The sequence below is a fragment of the Opisthocomus hoazin genome, chromosome 19 (assembly GCF_030867145.1).
Source record: "Opisthocomus hoazin isolate bOpiHoa1 chromosome 19, bOpiHoa1.hap1, whole genome shotgun sequence".
In the NCBI taxonomy this organism is placed as follows: domain Eukaryota; kingdom Metazoa; phylum Chordata; class Aves; order Opisthocomiformes; family Opisthocomidae; genus Opisthocomus; species Opisthocomus hoazin.
The window spans coordinates 7702334-7718943 of record NC_134432.1 but is presented as its reverse complement, the minus strand read 5'-3'; the positions used below and the strand labels follow the sequence as shown (position 1 = coordinate 7718943).

The 16610-nt window shown below is 58.8% G+C and overlaps 1 protein-coding gene across 1 annotated transcript in view; it reads right to left on the bottom strand.

Annotated features, from left to right (window-relative positions):
- Positions 1–15500, bottom strand: part of ARRDC1 (arrestin domain containing 1) — a 37935-nt gene extending 22435 nt beyond the window's left edge. The window contains exon 1 of the mRNA XM_075439661.1: positions 15326–15500. Within this exon, the coding sequence (XP_075295776.1) occupies positions 15326–15443 (118 nt within the window). The 5' untranslated portion in view covers positions 15444–15500. The remainder of the gene's footprint in view (positions 1–15325) is intronic.
- Between the last annotated feature and the right edge of the window lie 1110 nt (positions 15501–16610).

Sequence of the window (16610 nt, the reverse complement as noted above, 5' to 3'; positions counted from 1 at the left end):
AGCACTGGTACCAACTCTCCTGCTCCCACCTTGGGCACACCACCATGTCTCTGGGCTCAGGATGAGCCTGCCCTCCTCCGAATTAGCCCAGATAACTCCAATGGCTCAAGTCAAATCCAGCCCAGGCTCAAATGCTCCACTCCCACATTTTCAGACATGAGTGAGAAAAGCCCAACCAAGAACTGGAGAACATTCACACCCCTCAGGAGCAACAGTCTCAGCCTCCCTTCGCCACAGAAGTTTGTAGATCACCACCATCTGTCGCAACACCCAGATAGGGGGATGCCGGTCTTTAATGCGAGCCCACCTGCTGCACTGCGGTGCCGAGGCGCTCCCGTTCCTGCGAGGCGGGTGGGGGGGATGCTCAAGCACACACACGCTGCGGCCCGTCTGCCTTCCCACAGGAGCCGGAGACTCAGCAGCCAAAGGCAGCGGGTTTGCAGCCTGACACCCCGAGCCACCCCTTGGCTGGTGGTCCCTGCTGCGATGGTGGACCCCCCCATCACCCACCATCAGAGCTAAAGTCAGACCATGTCTAAAAGTCTCCTTGCAGCTACCCAACAAGGCACAGGAGATGTCAGCTCCAGGGCTTCTCAGTTAACCACCAGCAATCCAAACTGGTGCAGCCGCAGCCAGCCCGTGCCTGCGGAGGAGGGATTGCTCCTGGAGGGAGAGCTCCGGGGCTCTCGGGCGTCCCCATCCTGCATCCCCACTGAGGGCAGCCCCCTCCAACCATGTTCCTGACCCTCACGCACCCTGGGGCTGCCATTCCAGGCACTTGAGGGCAACCAAAGCAACAGAAAGCAACATTTCAAGCCAAAAAGCTTGAAGGCAATTTCACAGCAGTGGAGAAACTCTCTCTCTTATCCTCTACACTCTCCAAAGTCGCCAGCATACAGTTACCAGACACACCAAGTCACCAGATACAAGACAAGGACAAGGCTCAGAGCAGTTCAAGTGGCAGAGGACTAGTTACGGAGCATCTTATCCAAACCTACTCCAGAAATGTGAGCTTCCCCCACCTCACCGGGAGAGAAACTGGGTGGACGACAGCTCTGAGCAAGCGCAGGGCCCTGTGGCTGGGAGTTGGGCTGCGGCTGGATACTGGGATCGCACGTCCCAGCGCAGGAGCCAGCGGATCCCCAGGCCCTCCCAAGGTGGGCAACGCTGGGGGCAGCGAGTCCAGGGCAGCCAGAGAGCCCCCCCATTTCACCCCCACAGCAGGGAAGTCTGGCAGTGCAGGGCTTTCGTTCCCCTCGGGTTATCCTGGAGGTTTCCGCGGCGCATCATTCAACAGGTCAAACTGTTTATCTCATTCCTAACCAGGTTTTGGAGCAGCTGACCATGAACTCAGCCTTTCCATGAGCATCCCACAGGCAGAGGAAGATGCTGGGGACCTGCCCAACTGTCGTGGCAGGGACACGGGGCAGCTGCAGGCTCAGGTACGTCGCACCGGGGCAGCCACAAGCTAAAAATGGCGTCGGGGGGACAGGGCTGGCAAACCGGCACCGCCAGAGCGGCTGCAACTGGAGCCACCCGAGGTGCAAAGCTTGTCAGCCTGACTGTCAGGAAGCGACATGCACAGTCTGAGCCTTTCCAAGGAAATCTCCGTGCCAAGCTGCAGACAGAGCAACAGGAGAAGCTTCTCCATCAGAACAGGCCAGATCCAGTTATTAGCAACCCATTAAAAATGCCTCTGTAATCCAGTGCTACCAGTGGCCCCAGTCACCACGCTCCTGCTCCCTGTTTACCCAGGCTGCTTTGAATAAATACAGAAAAAAAAAGGCAACAAACTGTAAGGGAAGTGAAAGGGGGAGGCGAAGAGCAGCAAGCTGACGAGAAGTGACCTACAAAGCCACGCAGCAAAGAGCCCTTCACCTCTGCAGTCCCCCGCGGACCCAGGGAAGCGGGCAGCTTCGCTCCCAGCCAGACACGTCCTTAGCAATGCGCTACGGCACGCGCCAAACGCTGGAAATAAAAGGAGACAGCTCAGCCATATCCATCTCCGCACAAAGTAAAAATAGAGATGCCAGGAGCTGGGCACGTCTGCCTTCTTCCAAGGTGATTTAAGGAGAGCAGCCCTAGAATTCAAATGGCTTTTTCTGGTGACACAGCCAGCTGCCCTCCTCCTCGGAGCTGGCATCGCACCTCGGGCAAGAGGCAAGCAGAGGACACGCGTCCCCCTCCGCTGCCAGCAACAGGCTGTATGTTCCCCATCCCTCCCTCCAAAATCCAGCCATGTCCTGAGCAAGCAGAGACACCAACAGCTCCGGGTTTTTGCTGGCTGAAGCCTACTCGAGTCAGCACAGGGGCTCGGCCATGTCTGTTGGACATGGAGGGTCCCATCGTCCCTGCTGCAAGGAAGGGGACGCCTGGCCCTGCAAGCGTGGGATGAGACGGATGGCAAAGCCACCCCGTGCGTCTGCACCGACCGCATGCAGAACAAGGGATCGGGGCACGCAATCGTAACAGGCTCAGAGGGTACCCGGGGACTGAGATGTCCTTTGGAAAACTTTTGCACGCCTAGATCCAGGCAACGGGGAGCAGAGGGGGAGAAAGCACTGTGGAGACGAGCGAGTCTGCATCAGAGACACCAGAGAAGCCTTCATTTCATGGGAACCAGCCACGGCAAGCCAGAGCCCCCTTTCCTCACCCCTCTCCATCAGAGCCACAGAAGGCAGCTATCACCATGTTTTAATTAGATTCCCTCAAGCTGCTGTCTGTGTGCAGAGAGCTGCAGGCACAGAGAGCCACCGGTGAGCTGGGAACGAGCCACTCCTGCCCCTTGGCTCCACAACCCCCAGGGGCCAGACACAGCCCCAGGAAAAGGGGGTGATGGATCGGCCTGAGCCCCAACCACCCCCAGCCGACGGCCGTGGGGAGCTGCCCCGGACGGCTCGACGGGCTGCTGGGGCGGCAGCAGGACAGCTTGATGCACAGCTCCGCCCTGGAGAGAACCTCTGCGTTCAACAACGATCACAAGCTCTGGTATGCCCCGAGATCTTCCAGCCCCCGCCCTGGATCTAGATGAAGAAGATGGGTTTGGGGTTATCCCACACTCCCAGCAAAACAGGACCAGATGGTGCCAGGAAGACGGAAAGCCTAGGAGTCAGCAAGACCTGCAGACAGAGCAAGTTACCCTCAATCAGTTTGTAGAGACTGGGTGATTCCTAGAAAAGCTCCATGAAAAGCAGACACCGAGAAAGGCGAGACCCCAAAGAGGAGCTGGATGAGGCCTTTGTACTGACAGCCTTTACGCAGAAACAGCCCGGTACAACAGCAGACGCAAAGAGCTCATGTCCTCTAAGCAGGAAGGCTCACAAGACATGCTTCTCCCCTGGTGCCCTGACCTCATGCACGAATATGCTGAGACACTGCTAATTAAACCAACAGCTCCTAATTAATTATCAGCTGTCCCCATCCTTCTGGGTCCATCCTGTCAGCTCTCGAGACACAAACAGTCTCGGGCATTTCACAAGCCAGTGAGGCAAGAGCAGAGCTTGCACCGCACACTGGAGGCAGCGGCAGGTTTGGCAGGAGGTTAAGGATTGTCTGGGGAGGTTTTCATCCTCTTCCTTCCCCAGCACAGGGGCAGGAAGGGCATCTGGCCTCTAATATGGAAGTAGAGGAGTTGTCTAAACAAGTTGTTCATGCTTTCCATCTCAACCCAAACCCAAGCCCACAGCCAGGCCCCGGGAGGTGACTTGTCCGGAGCTGACAAGTGTCGAGCAGCATCTCCCACATCAGCAGCAGCCTCCAGCACGCGGAGGACTCGGCTGCTGCTCGCCATGACCCAGGGGGACATCCCACCTCCCGCAGCCTGCCAGCCCGTCGCACCAGTCGTGCCCAGTACAGCTCTCTGCTCGGAGGCTGCAGACCAGCTCCCAGCGAAATACAGAGTCGTTGCTACAGTTTGACCCGTCTTCATCCCTGCAGGCAATGCTCCCACCACGCACAGGCCCAGCTGGGCTCAGGACCACCCTGTGGCCCCCACAGCAGCGGCACGAGCTTTAGCACCGGTTGGTCTCCAGACGCGCGATCCGCTGCTCAGCCATCCCTCCCCCAGGTTGGCACTTGCCCTCTGTGCCCTGCAAGAGAATGAACAACCCAGATCACAGCCGTGGAGGGGACAATCCCTCCCCTCCAGCGAGCTGACTTCCAGGGCAACAGAGCCAGCCCTGCAAGCTCAAGCTCAGCAAAACCCATCCCGAGGGCCAGAAGTGCCTGTTCTCCACAGCTGCAGCAGAAGGGCCAAGCTATGGCAGGAGGACGCAGCTGGGTCTCCCACACAGTCTGCGGGAAGCCCAGACCCCCCCAGTGCAGCAATGCTGGACCAGCTCCCAAACACAGCCTGCAAAAGTTCCAACAGGGCAGCGAGAGCTCTGCTGCTTGGGCAACGCAACCCAGAGCCGTTCTTCTGGCTACGCATGAGTTATTTTAGCCAGAGTCCAGGCCAGCACGAGGAGGGGCAGGTCCGTGCAGGTAGTATTGATAGGAGGAGGATGTCCTCATCCTAGATAATGCAGCAGTCTCCAAAGGGAGCCTGGGTAGGTGTGTGCCTGCAGAAAAGCAGAGCAGCGAATCTTCTCCGAGTCCTTTCCCAGGCAGGGCGATCCTCTTGGCTCTGCAAGCGCCGTCTTCCACCAGGCTGAGAGCAACGCGGAACCTACACTTCCCAGCTCCTCCCCAAAACCAGGGGCTCAACGCACACCCCAAGAGAAGAAAGCAAACTCTTCGGCTCCTGTTTAGAACAAACTCCTGTTCCAACCGCAGACTTTTCGCCCTTGTAGAGCCAACAGGTTTATTTCTAGTACCACAGGGTTTTATCAGCACGCTGGCTGCCCTCGGAGGGGGGGGGGTCGTCTCGAACATCTGGGATGAAATCCCCGGTTCAGCGCGTTGAACAAGCCTGTCTTTGCACATGTCGGGCTGTGGATGGAAAACTCACCAGCGAACACGGCCACAGGGGCTGCGGGAGGGGGATGACCACGCGCCACAAAGCCCGTGCCTTGGATCTGCCAGTCCCGCTGTCAAAGACAACCGCAGCTCGTTAGCAACGGGCACGAAACCCTGCAACATCCGCATGCAGGGTCCGACTGACGGGCTGCACCCGGTCCTGCCCTTCACCCTGACCCCCCCGCACCACCACTGCCACCACCACCTCACTGCTCACCGGACGCGTTCCAGGAAGGGGATGCTGGGGGAGTCCTTTCTCCAAAACTGCCTCTTGCAAAAAAAAGGATGACTTTGGGGGGTTTTTTAAGCTTCACATTGACATAGGTCCCAGTGCCGTGCCGCCCCAGCAGCCCGGGAAGGGAGGTGGGGAGCAAGGGGGTTACTCTGCCGTGAGAGCCCAGCAGGGCAGAGGCGGTCGCACCGCCACAGCCAGGCAGCGCAGAGCCCGTGCTCGCAGCCCGGGTCGGGGGTACAGCCGCGCAGCCATCGCCGCCCACGCCGTGCCACCCACCCCTGCCTCCCGGCTGCAGGCACCGGGCCGGGCTGCCGACCAGCATACGCACGGGCGCTGTGCCTGGGCCGGGCAACAGCCCTCGACGGTGGCTACGGTGAAAGGGAGAAGGAGAAGGTTGTACCTCGACCCAGTTGCGGGAGCCCACGCTCCTGCCCTGTCCCACACAGGCGGCACGGCCAGCAGAACTGCTGCACACACGGGGCACAGGACAGCAATGCCAGCCCTCGGGTCCTCGTGCAAGGAGAGTGACCAAGCACCATGACAGCGTGCCGAGGCACCGTCCTCTTCCTCCCCAGCCAGGATGGCAGATGCAGACACCCCTGTGTGCTGGGAACAGCCCGCTCAGACAGCAGTACAGGAGGCACTGCAGGCAACGGAGCATTTGGCAGAGGCAGATCTCACAGCTCGCTAATACCCATCCCTCTCAGTATCGGCGGGGAAATGCGGAGAGGCTGCAGAGCAGCAGAAGGCTGGAGGAGATAGCAGCAGCATTTCATGTGGATCTTCAACCGCTCTGGTGTGCGAAGCCAACTTTCAGTCTCAAGAAATTTCTTTCCTTTCTACTTCTCTGGGTAGAAATTCAGAGGGGGAAAGCTTCGACCTGCTCGGAGGCTACTGTGCCTGCCCTCCTTCTCGAGCTATGCTTGAGACTCGCTTCTCTTCACCCCACCCACGAGAGAGCCGTCTGTGCTTTTACTAGGATGGGACCAAGCTCCAAGATGGGCTTGCGGCAAGAGCCACACACCAGCTAAGAGCAGCTCCACTCAGCCAGCAGATCTCAGCAAACAACGTGACCTCTGTCACCGTCAGTGCTCCCTCCTCTCTGCACAGAGCTCGGCATAGCCCAGGGGCAGCCCAGCTCCCTGTCCTGCTGCCCAGAGCCGTTACCCCCAGCTCTGGGGGGCTGCAGGCTGCCTGCCCGCACCGGCACCTCCGCGCAGCGGGTGCTGCCAGCTTGGTACAGAAACATCTTGTATCTAATCACAGAACATCAAGGGTTGGAAGGGCCCTCTGGGGATCCCCCAGCCCAACCCCCTGCCCAAGCAGGGTCACCCAGAGCAGGCTGCACAGCACCGCATCCAGGCGGGGCTGGAATATCTCCAGAGAAGGAGACTCCACAGCCTCCCTGGGCAGCCTGGGCCAGGGCTCCGTCACCCTCAGAGGGAAGAAGTTCTTCCTCGTGTTCAGCTGGAACTTCCTCTGCTTCCTATCCTTCACTTTGTGGAGATTTAGGATCTCTGTGAGGTCCAGGAGAGTTTTACTCATGATCCCTTGAACAAGACAGATCCTAACTTACTTGCCACCCTTCTCAGGGGACCTGGGCAACTTAAACTCGCTTTTGTGAGCAACACGCTTTTCAAAGCAAAACAAGGCTGTGTGCACATAAGCAGTCACAGCATCTTAATCCTCAGTGTTTGGCCCCTAGAACAGCCCTGTGGGAGGGGAATGCACGGCCCAGCTGCCCCACATGCAGCCAGACGGCTGGAGCGGAGCCAGCAGCTCGCCCCGGCTCACAGGAATGCTGAGGGACGCCAGGACCTGCCAGCACTCCACACTTCAGTCAGCCAAGGACCACAGCCACCCTTCCTTGGGCTGAGCAGCACTGAAACAGAAGAGAGGAACCTCTATTTTTATAGCTTGCCCAAACTGACCTAGGTTTCCACCCAGCACTTAACACTACTTTAGGCCAAAGCAGTTAAGATATTCCGGTACACTTGACCTGGCTGTTTAAAATAGGAAGAACCGGCCAAGAAACCCCACCGCAGCCTACCACAGAGCGCTGCAGGTCCCAGGAGGCATTTGCTGCTCTGAGACCAGTCTGTAACAAACTGCACTTTTAAATTCATTAACAAAGTCTGTTGTTCTTTCCCACCAAGCACGAAGGCAGACACCTTCCCCCACCTCGCTGGCAGAACAAGCCACCGATTCACCCGATGTGAGGAGCAGCCGGGCAGCCGAGCTCTCTGATGCCCTGGGAACACACCTCTGCTCACGACCACCGCCAGCTCCGCTCTGCTCTTCCCACACCCCAGAGCAGGTTCAACGAGCTCTCCCCCCCAGACAGCCCCGCTGCCCGCGCCGCAGGAGCATCACCCCTCCGCGCTGCCTGCCAAGGCCACTGCAGGCAGATCAACAGCCGACTGATCAGGTTTCTCTGCTTACCACAAAGGGGTTGATTCACCAGAGCCTACTCCCTTTTCAGGCTCTTTCTAAATAAAAGCTTCAAAGAGTTCTGGAAATTCATGCTTAACAGGCTTAGTGTAAGGCCAGAGCACAAGGGCTCCTGTGGGCCAGGCTCTGCTGCGGGACTGAGTCACGCTCCTTTTCTTCGGAGGCTCTCAGATACACTTGTCCAGCAGTTAAAGCTAGAACAAGTCCTGCTGGCTGATGCTCGTTTTGGTACATCCTCACCCCCACCCAAAACAGTCTGACACCAGTTGCCCGGTGATCCCAGCAATGGCCAGCCCTGCAGATGCTCAGGAGAGGAGGTGACGCTCCTCCATCGCATCCTGGGGCTCCAGGGATGCTCCTGGGCACAAACCCCCCCAGCACTAGCTCCCTGCCCTCAGAAAAGAGCACTCACAAAGCAGCTCAGCACCTGGTCGGCCAGAAAAAGGCCTGTTTCAGGCTGGACATCCCCCACCACGTGCACCTGGGGCTGAAAGGATTCAGCACAGACAACACTGCCATAACCAGGCGCCCTGAGCGAGCTTCATTCTCCAAGGCACCAAGAAGGACTAAAGCAGCAAGCTGAGGACTGCTCAGCCATCCTGGAAACAACAGCTTTGGCGTGAGGGGTTGGAGCCTGCATACTAGGAGAGAAGACAAGAACACGGGGGACAAGCAACCACGCGTAGCTCTGCACTAAAGCCCGTCCACCCTGCCGCTCCGCTCCACGCGCCGAGCTCTCAAGTCAGCAGCTGGAAGTTGCTGAGACGCCTCCAAATGATTTAGCACTGCTGCAGCTCCCAAGCACGAGCCCGGAGCCAGCTCACCTCCTCCACACAGCGCAGGTTTCAAGCGCCTCTTCCTGAAAAGCCTTCCTTATCTCTAAGCAGTAAAGCAGGTCCTCGTCGCGCCCGGGTACGGGTGCAGGCGGGTTCTCTGGTGGGCTGGCAGGAAGGCGCAGCGTGGGGCGGTGTGACGGGAGGTCCCGGCCACCTCGCCTCACCTGCTCCCCACTGCAGATCTCACACGCCTCAGCGAGCGCTCCAGCACTACCTTCGCACATCTCGGTTCCCAAGGAATCCCCCTCCCCCAGCGTCTTCAGAGAAAGCAGCCCGAATCCACTCCACTCTGCCTAAGAGCTGCTCCTATGATTTTCTTTGATGCCATTCAACGCAAGCAGCTGGATTCTCTATTTATAGCAATATCATCAGTTTGGAAAAACGACTTCTGTTCTTGTTATTATCAGCGTACAAGACACATAACAAACCCCAGCTATGCTCGGAGTGCTACGAGTTGGTAAGACAGCCCTCACAGTCAGGCTGGACACCTGCGGAGGTCCAGGCAGACAGAAAACGGACCAAGGACAAAACCCCTGGACCCGACATTCAGTCCCATGCTGACGCTCCCCGTCAAGAACGCACCAACTCATACCCACACACTGAGCTCTCCTGCCTGGAGATGTTGCCTTCCAAGCCAGTTTTATTCCAGTCTCATAGCAGGGAGCATCTGGGATTAGGGGCGGTGCGTTTGGGAGGGATGGAGAGCAAGCTGCCGCAGCTTCGTTACCTCTGGCCTCAGCGGCTGGAGCCGGAACGACCGAGAGCACGGTTCCATCAGCAAGAACAAAGGGTTGGAAGCTATAAGCATTAGTGCTCCAGAAGTGATTCATGCTTCTTGGAAACAGCCTTTTTTTGTTACGGATATCTGAGAAGCTCCGGTTTTTAATCAAGACTAAGGCGGCCCAGAGGTCAGGGTGTTTTTACACTGGGTCTTTGAGTAATTCCAGACTGCCACTAGCTTGCCACCCTCACCTTGCCGAGCGGGTCGAAAGCAGCATCGCTCCTTCCCGCAGGACACCCCCACACCTTCTCCACCGCCATCACCCAGCCCGTCAGGGTCCCGATACACCTGTGGGAGGTTGCTGAAGCCACTCAGTTCAACCACATGGCACTGACCACCCTTCCGAAGGCAGCCTCTGACGCCGGACAAAGCGGTGCTGAGCCACAGCTAAACACCTTCTGGTGAAAAGCCTCTATCCACAAGCTCATTCACAGCAAAACACTGGCGCACGCTTGACATCAGCACCCCACCAGCTAGGTCTTATTGGCCAGAGAGAGTTGGGGGATGTGGAGTTGCTGATCAAAAGGAGGCAGAAGCCTGCACATCTTTGTGGTCTGAAGCCATTTCACCTCCCATTTCAGATCCTAAACGCAACCCAGGGATTCGGAGCACACACAGGCACAACTGAGCACAAGACAAAAATCCGCCGACTGGCAGCAGTCTGGTCCTTTGCTCATTTTCTCCTCTTCTAAGCACTTTGCACTTCCACACGAGAGATCTGAAGAGCGACAGATTTTAAGAGCAGCACAAAGAGGCGATTAACTTCCACAGCAATCCCTGTCGCCAGACGCCAGAGGTCACAACGGTAGCCTCAAGGCTGTACATTGGATATTTCGGCAAGCAGTCCTCAAGAAAAGCGGCACCAAACCAAAACCCAGCCCCTGGTGTGCTTGCCAGGCTGTTTCAGGAGCATCTGCCCTGAGCAGGAGGAGGAAAGACTTGCCCCAACGCCTGGCAGAGTGCCTTTCTCTACGCTTTCACACAAGTCAGGCCTCCAGCAGCCTCGCAGCACAACCCAACCACCCCACTGCCCTTCTTCTCTCGGAAGAGCCCAAGCATCCCCTTCTCCAGACGGCAGAGGATGGTCTGCACGCCTGTCCTACTCTTCCCGGCCATGACAGCTTCTATTAAGCCTTCGCCAAGTCAAGTGGCTCTGTGGCTTCTGCAGACTTCTACTTCTTCCTCGAGGATGGCTTCCAGCAAACGGTATTCCACAACATGCTACGAGCCGAGCATGCCCATCCACGCACCCGCAGCGCCCTTGGCAGAGGGGCTGGCCCCAGCCACCGCCCTCCCCGGCTGCTCCCCCTCACCCGAGCCTGCCCGCGGAGCCGTGCAGGGGATGGGGAGCTGCCCCGGAGCAGAGGGATGGAAACCCACGGACTCCTTCCTTCCAGCCAGGGAGCCTCCCTGCTGCCTGCTGACCCCAGCCCTGAAAAACAAGCTGCATCTCTGCCAGCTCTGCACGGCTCCAGGGAAGGAATAAGCACTCACACCCTGTTTGTCACACTTGGAAGTAAATCAGGCAGACAGAACTCCGCTCCACTTGTTCTCCCATTTTGTTAAACAAGAGAGGGGAGGCTGCGGCACGTCTCCTCGCCAAGGAAAGCTGCAAACAAGAGTTTTTCAGATGAGCACAAGCGGTGCACGGGCAGGGGGAGCAGCGGGGAGAGGCACAGACCGCAGCGACGAGAGACACAAAACGATCTCGTGATTACTTATTGACTCCAGAGGAGTTGGAGCTCTAGCAGTGAGCCAGCCAGGAGAGCAAAAATCCCTCTTTTGTTCCACGGCTTCAGACAGACTTGGCCACACAGCTCCCCGCTGTCTCTCTCTGCAGACAATGAGAAAAGAAAGTTAATCCACGTCCCCGACAGCAGGAGCCACCCAGCCTGCCGGAGCCATGCTGCAGAACGACACACGAGCATTCCCGCACATTGGTGCCAGCCTCGCCGCGTCCTGGCGCCCGCCGCCGCTAACGGATGCCAGACGGCTCGAGGGCCTCACCGGGCACTGCCGGTATCGCGACAGCTTTGGATCCGCTCCTGCCTTCCAGACCCGCCGGGCCCGTGCTCAGCTCCGCCCCGCAGGCACCGCGCGCCCTTGCCCCGCTGCACCCCGAAGCAGCGATCAGCCGCGGGGCCTCTCCCACCCCGATGATCTGCAGCTGGCGAGCGCTGCCAAGCACAGAGATCTCCAATCCACCTTTACAGAAGCCAAGCTTCCATCTCGGGACAGAGCAAGCTTCAGACTGCTAAGCGGGGACAGAACGCATCCTTTCAACATCACTTTCCTGAGCAGCCCACAGCCTTTCTGCAGCAACGCTTTCCTCCATTTCAGAGGTCAAGCACAGAGGCTCGCGGCCAACACAGCCCTGGAGTGTCACCTCCTTCCCCCAGGAAGGGCACGGGCACGTCAGAACCACCTTCCACGTCAGCCAAACCCAAACTGCTTCCCACTGCCCTCCTAGGGAAACAAGAGTCATCTTTGAGTTTGGAGACTTGGGATTCGAGCAACCTGCTTTTCAACCCCCTTCTTCACCACCAGCTTTCTCAGTTCTCCCTGGGAGAAACACGGAATTTACTACATTTAAACTCAGAGAAAGAAATCACGATTCACAGGCTCTCTGCTCTGCAGAAATAGGAATTATGTACCTGGGTACTTCTAGAGCATGAACAGACGTAAGTACTTCTGCCTGGAGCTTTGTAGTTCAAGGGAGTGATTTTAAAGTCAAGTCATCACTGCATAAACCTGGACAGCTAAATAACAGAGTAGAGAATAGCAAAGTGCTGAAATCTGCTCCGGAAAGCACTTGCAGTTTCTTTACGTTTAGTGACCCAGGAGAGAGGGCTGTTATTTTAACATTACGCTTCTGCCTGCGAGAAGCCCCGCTGAACGGCAGGCAGCGGGACCGAAATAATCTGCACGGCCCCTGGAAGCCGCAGAGCTGAGAGGAAAGCGGCCCAGCACCCCCGAGCAGCACAAGCCTTTGTTCCGCACGCTCCTGCCAGCGACCGGGGCTGCCTGCCCTGCCCTGAACGAACTTACTGTCCTCCTCCCAAATTAACTCCATCTCCAGCTGTCCCAGCGCCAGCTTCCTGTTAAGATTAATTATTCTTTGTACACCCGTGTTTGATGATTTACCCAGCAAGCCAAGCACGATGATTAGGAATTCTGCCTTCCCATCAGCGCTCTCCCCCGAGGCTCAGAAGTTTTTGGGGAAGGACCTTCACCCCGGGAGAAGCATGCCCCCCGAGAAGGTCTGCGCGGGCCACCAAAGGCCAGCCGTCCTTCGCGACGCTGCCGCGAGGTCAGCGGAAGATGATGTGCCACTGAACAGCCTGCGCTGCTCCTCAGCGGGGCTGGCACGGCAGCCTGCGTAGGTGGGAGCACTCATGATCCCAAAAGGTGGGGCTCCAGTCACACTTTCCTACGAGCCAAGATTTCTCGTGCGTTTAGCAAGGCAGAACGAGCTTTGTTTGCATTGTTCACCTTTCAGAAGGTGCAATTTTCAAGAGCCATAAACCAAGCTACCCTGTGAAGTAGTCATCTCCGGGCTTGTCTGCGTTTGTGATCTCAAAAACCACAACACTGAGAGAAGCCACCATGCCAGACTGGTCCAGCTCAGGAAACAGCAAGCACCGAGTCTCGGTGCCACGGGCCAGACTGCAATGGGCGAGGACTTTGTGACTTCTCCTGGGAGCTGTTTGTTATTCTGCAGAGCCACAGCCGGTCGCAGCGGGTGCAGGTATGCACACTACATAAGACAAATGGATGGCAAACACCTCTCCCCACACGCCAGAGAGCCACAGCGTGTCAGAGGCTGTTTGATCCCTCTGCTCCCTAGCCTGTGGGGCTCAACAGGGCCGGCCAGTCCCTTTCAGGCCTCTTTCCAGCAGGTAGCCGCCTGCTGACACACCAAGAGGGATGTTTCAGCAGCAACAGCAGCCTCCTCCTTTTTCTGAAGGCGAGACATTTCCTTCAGCCAAACAGGAGCAGAAGGTGCCCATCCGAGAGATCCTCACCCCTACCGCGGAGGGTTTAGACACCAGAGACGGTACGATACAGAGCAGCAGGGAGACCACGTAGCAACGAGTCACCTCGCGCTCTGCAGGCGTTGGGACCACGTCCCAGAGTGGCTTATCGGGGCAGGTTCAGACACCAGCCATGGCAAGTTGCTGCCCCAGCTGGTGAAGCCAATTTTCAGAGACCTCAGCCCCAAACAGCCACTCCGATCACCTCCGCACAGAAGGAGAGGGAACAGCCACACAGAGCCCGCCTTGGATTTCAGCTCGATGCTTCTGCCAGCTCTCCTAGGGCCCTGCTAGGCCAGCCCAGCTTCTCACCAAAATCCCTGCAGCAGCATTGGATCTAACAGCAAAACCCCTCCTGGCTTCAGGACCAATACTTAAGCCAAACTCCAAAGTTTCACAGAGTCAAAGGAATGAGGAAGCAGAAAGAAGGTCTAGAACAAAAAGACACCTTCCTCCTTCCCCACAACCACCACCTGCAGCACACTGGGAAGCGAGGGAGAGCCGGCATAGAGGAGAAGCCAGCAGTTCGTCCCCAAGATGGGAGTTGTACAGGGAACAGCAAGGTGTAACCGTGGCCAGGCGGCAGCGCGAGGGGCCAGCACAGCCGAGCCCTCCGAGGCCAAACGCTCTCGTCTCGCCCAAGAGGCGCCTTCAGGAACAGGGGTGGAAGTCAACGGGATGGGCCGAGGATGGAAGTCAGCCACGCTTCGCTAAGAACTTCTTTGCTGGAAGAAGTACAACTGGGAGTACCCTCCTAGGAGATAAACGCTGGATGCGCAACTGTTTTGCTCCGACAGGAGTTAAACAGGCTACAAGTCTGTGCTTGTCCTAGGTCTTTTTTTCCTGAGGAAGCTTCCAAAAAGCTACTGCAGACAACTGGGAGAGGTACTCACAAAAGCAAGACGTGGACAAGCACAGGCACCATCCTCCAGGCTGGCATCTCTCTGTTCAGCAGCCTTCGCATTGTACAGTCTTTGGTCTTTTTTCGCCCCCAATAATTTGTTTTAAAGGAAGAAGCGTGCGCATAGGAGAAGCGGGCAAGACGACCCCAGGGAAAACAGTAAATCTGTTTACGTTTCCACGGCACTGAGCACAAAACTGACTGGTAATTCTCGAGGGTGGGGGGAAGCAAGCAAGCTCCCAGTTTTGAAGATCTGAACCGAGCAGCTCGACTTCGCCCAGTCCATCCCCACCCCTCCGCCCTGACCGACCACACCAGCTACCGAGAGCATCTGACTCGGAGCAACAGCCACGCACGTACCCTCAACACCTCGAACACGCGGTGGAGACCGCCAGCGGGCACGCTGTCCCCCAGCACACACCAGTCCACCTCCTCAGCCTGGATGTCCCCCAGACTGGCACTGCCATGACGTTCAGAATCACTGAATCACTAAGGTTGGAGAAGACCTCGCAGATCATCAAGTCCAACCATCACCCCAACCCCACCATGCCTGCTAAACCATGTCCCCAAGTGCCACAGCCACGCGTTTTTGGAACCCCTCCAGGGATGGGGAGTCCCCCACGGCCCTGGGCAGCCTGGGCCAATTCCAGCTCCTCCGAGACCTCAGCAGACGGCTGCCGGCCCCGGTCGGTGCTCAGACGGGCGGGCAGCCCTCGCCAGCCGGGACACGGCCTCGCCGGGAGAACCGGGCGTCCCGGCACCCCGCAGCGGGCAGCACACGGGCCCGGGGGGGGCCGCAGGGCTGCAGGCGGGGGCCCGGCTCCCGCCGAACGGCTCCGTGCGGGGTTTTTTGGCTTCGGGGCTTTTTTTTTTTTTTTTTTTACGGGATGGAAGGAAAAAGTAGGAGGAAGCAGAGGGGGGAATCACCCGGCAGGTCGCTCCCGCCAGCCCCGCCGCTCCCCTCCCCGGGCCGCCCCACCGCCGGACGGGGAGCAGCCAGCGGCCAGCCCCGCGGCACCCGGGCCCCCGCCCCGGCTCCCCCCCGGCCCCAGGGCAGCCGCTCGGCCCTGGGGCCCCGCGGGCGGGGCGGCCCCCCCAGCGCGGCAGGCGGCGGGCAGGCCGCGGGCTCACCTCGGTACTGCAGCGAGCCCGAGAGGCGCAGGGTGACGGTGCCGGCCAGCGGCTCCCCGGGGCTGTAGACGACGCGGCTCTCGCTCAGGCGGATCTCGAAGAGCTGCACCTTCCCCATGGCCCCCCCGGCCCGGCCCGGGCTCCGCCGGCAGCGCTACCTGCTCTGCCCGCCCGCCTGCCGCGACTGCCGGCCCCGGCCGGCTCCGCCCCGCCCCGCCCCGTCCCGGGGAAGGGGCGGCGGAGAGGGGGGGCCGAGCTGGGAGGGGAGGAGGCGGTTGTGGGGCTGAGCTGGGAGGGAGGTGGGGGCTTGTGGGGCCGGGTTGTGAGGGTAGGAGCCCGCTGTGGGGCCGAGCTGTGAGGGAGGTGGCGGTTTGGGGGTCTGGGCTGTGCTGTGAGGGCAGGAGCCCGCTGTGGGGCCAGGCTGTGAGGGAGGTGGCAGCTTGTGGGTCCAGGCTATGTTACAAGGGAAGGAGCCGGCTGTGGGGCCAGGCTGTGAGGGAAGGAGCTGGCTGCCCCAGCACGGGGCCATCTTTTCTCCCGGTGCTCCCTCTAATCCAATCTCCTCCCTGTAATTCTCCTGGCCCAGCTGTCACCTCGCCCCGCTCCTGTTTTTATAACCCCCACCACTCTCAGTGTCCAGCAAGAGGCAAATGCCCCGATGGCTGCCTGGGACCTGGGCTGGGGGCAAACGACAGCCCCACGCTCTCAGTAGATCGACAGGGTGGAGGTGTCCGACCCAGCTAGGACGTCCCGGGGAGCTGGGCCGAGCAGGTTTCCCTCCACCACGCCTGCCGTGTCCCCCCTCAGCACTGCATGACCACGTAAAGACCAGGTGGAGAACCCGCACCGGCTGCGGTGTGGGGGAAAGGCACCTCCCAGCGAGGCCTCCCGGCCGCTGCCAAGCAGGCTGCATACACGGGCAGAATGAATAAGTACAAAAAGAGCTCTTTATCTGCAGAGCACGCTCAGACAGACCCGGCCGGACAGACAGACAGCCTCCCACACACCTGCAGTGATGCCAATCCGGGCACGCAGGGCTGCGGGACCCTCCATGCTGCCTTACGGTGGCTGTCACCATGTAAAACCCCTCATAAAGCACCAAAGGAGTTTGTGTGTTCCCAGCACTGAAGGAGTTTGTGTATTCCCAGCGCACAGGGCTCCCGCTGGGAAGCTCCTCCAGGCCCTCCCTCCTCCCATGTTTAGAAGCCACCTCTTATTTTTCCAGCCTGTGTGTAGTGGCAGGCAACGTACACCCCTACGGTCTGGTGCCGAGGACTTCAGCAGC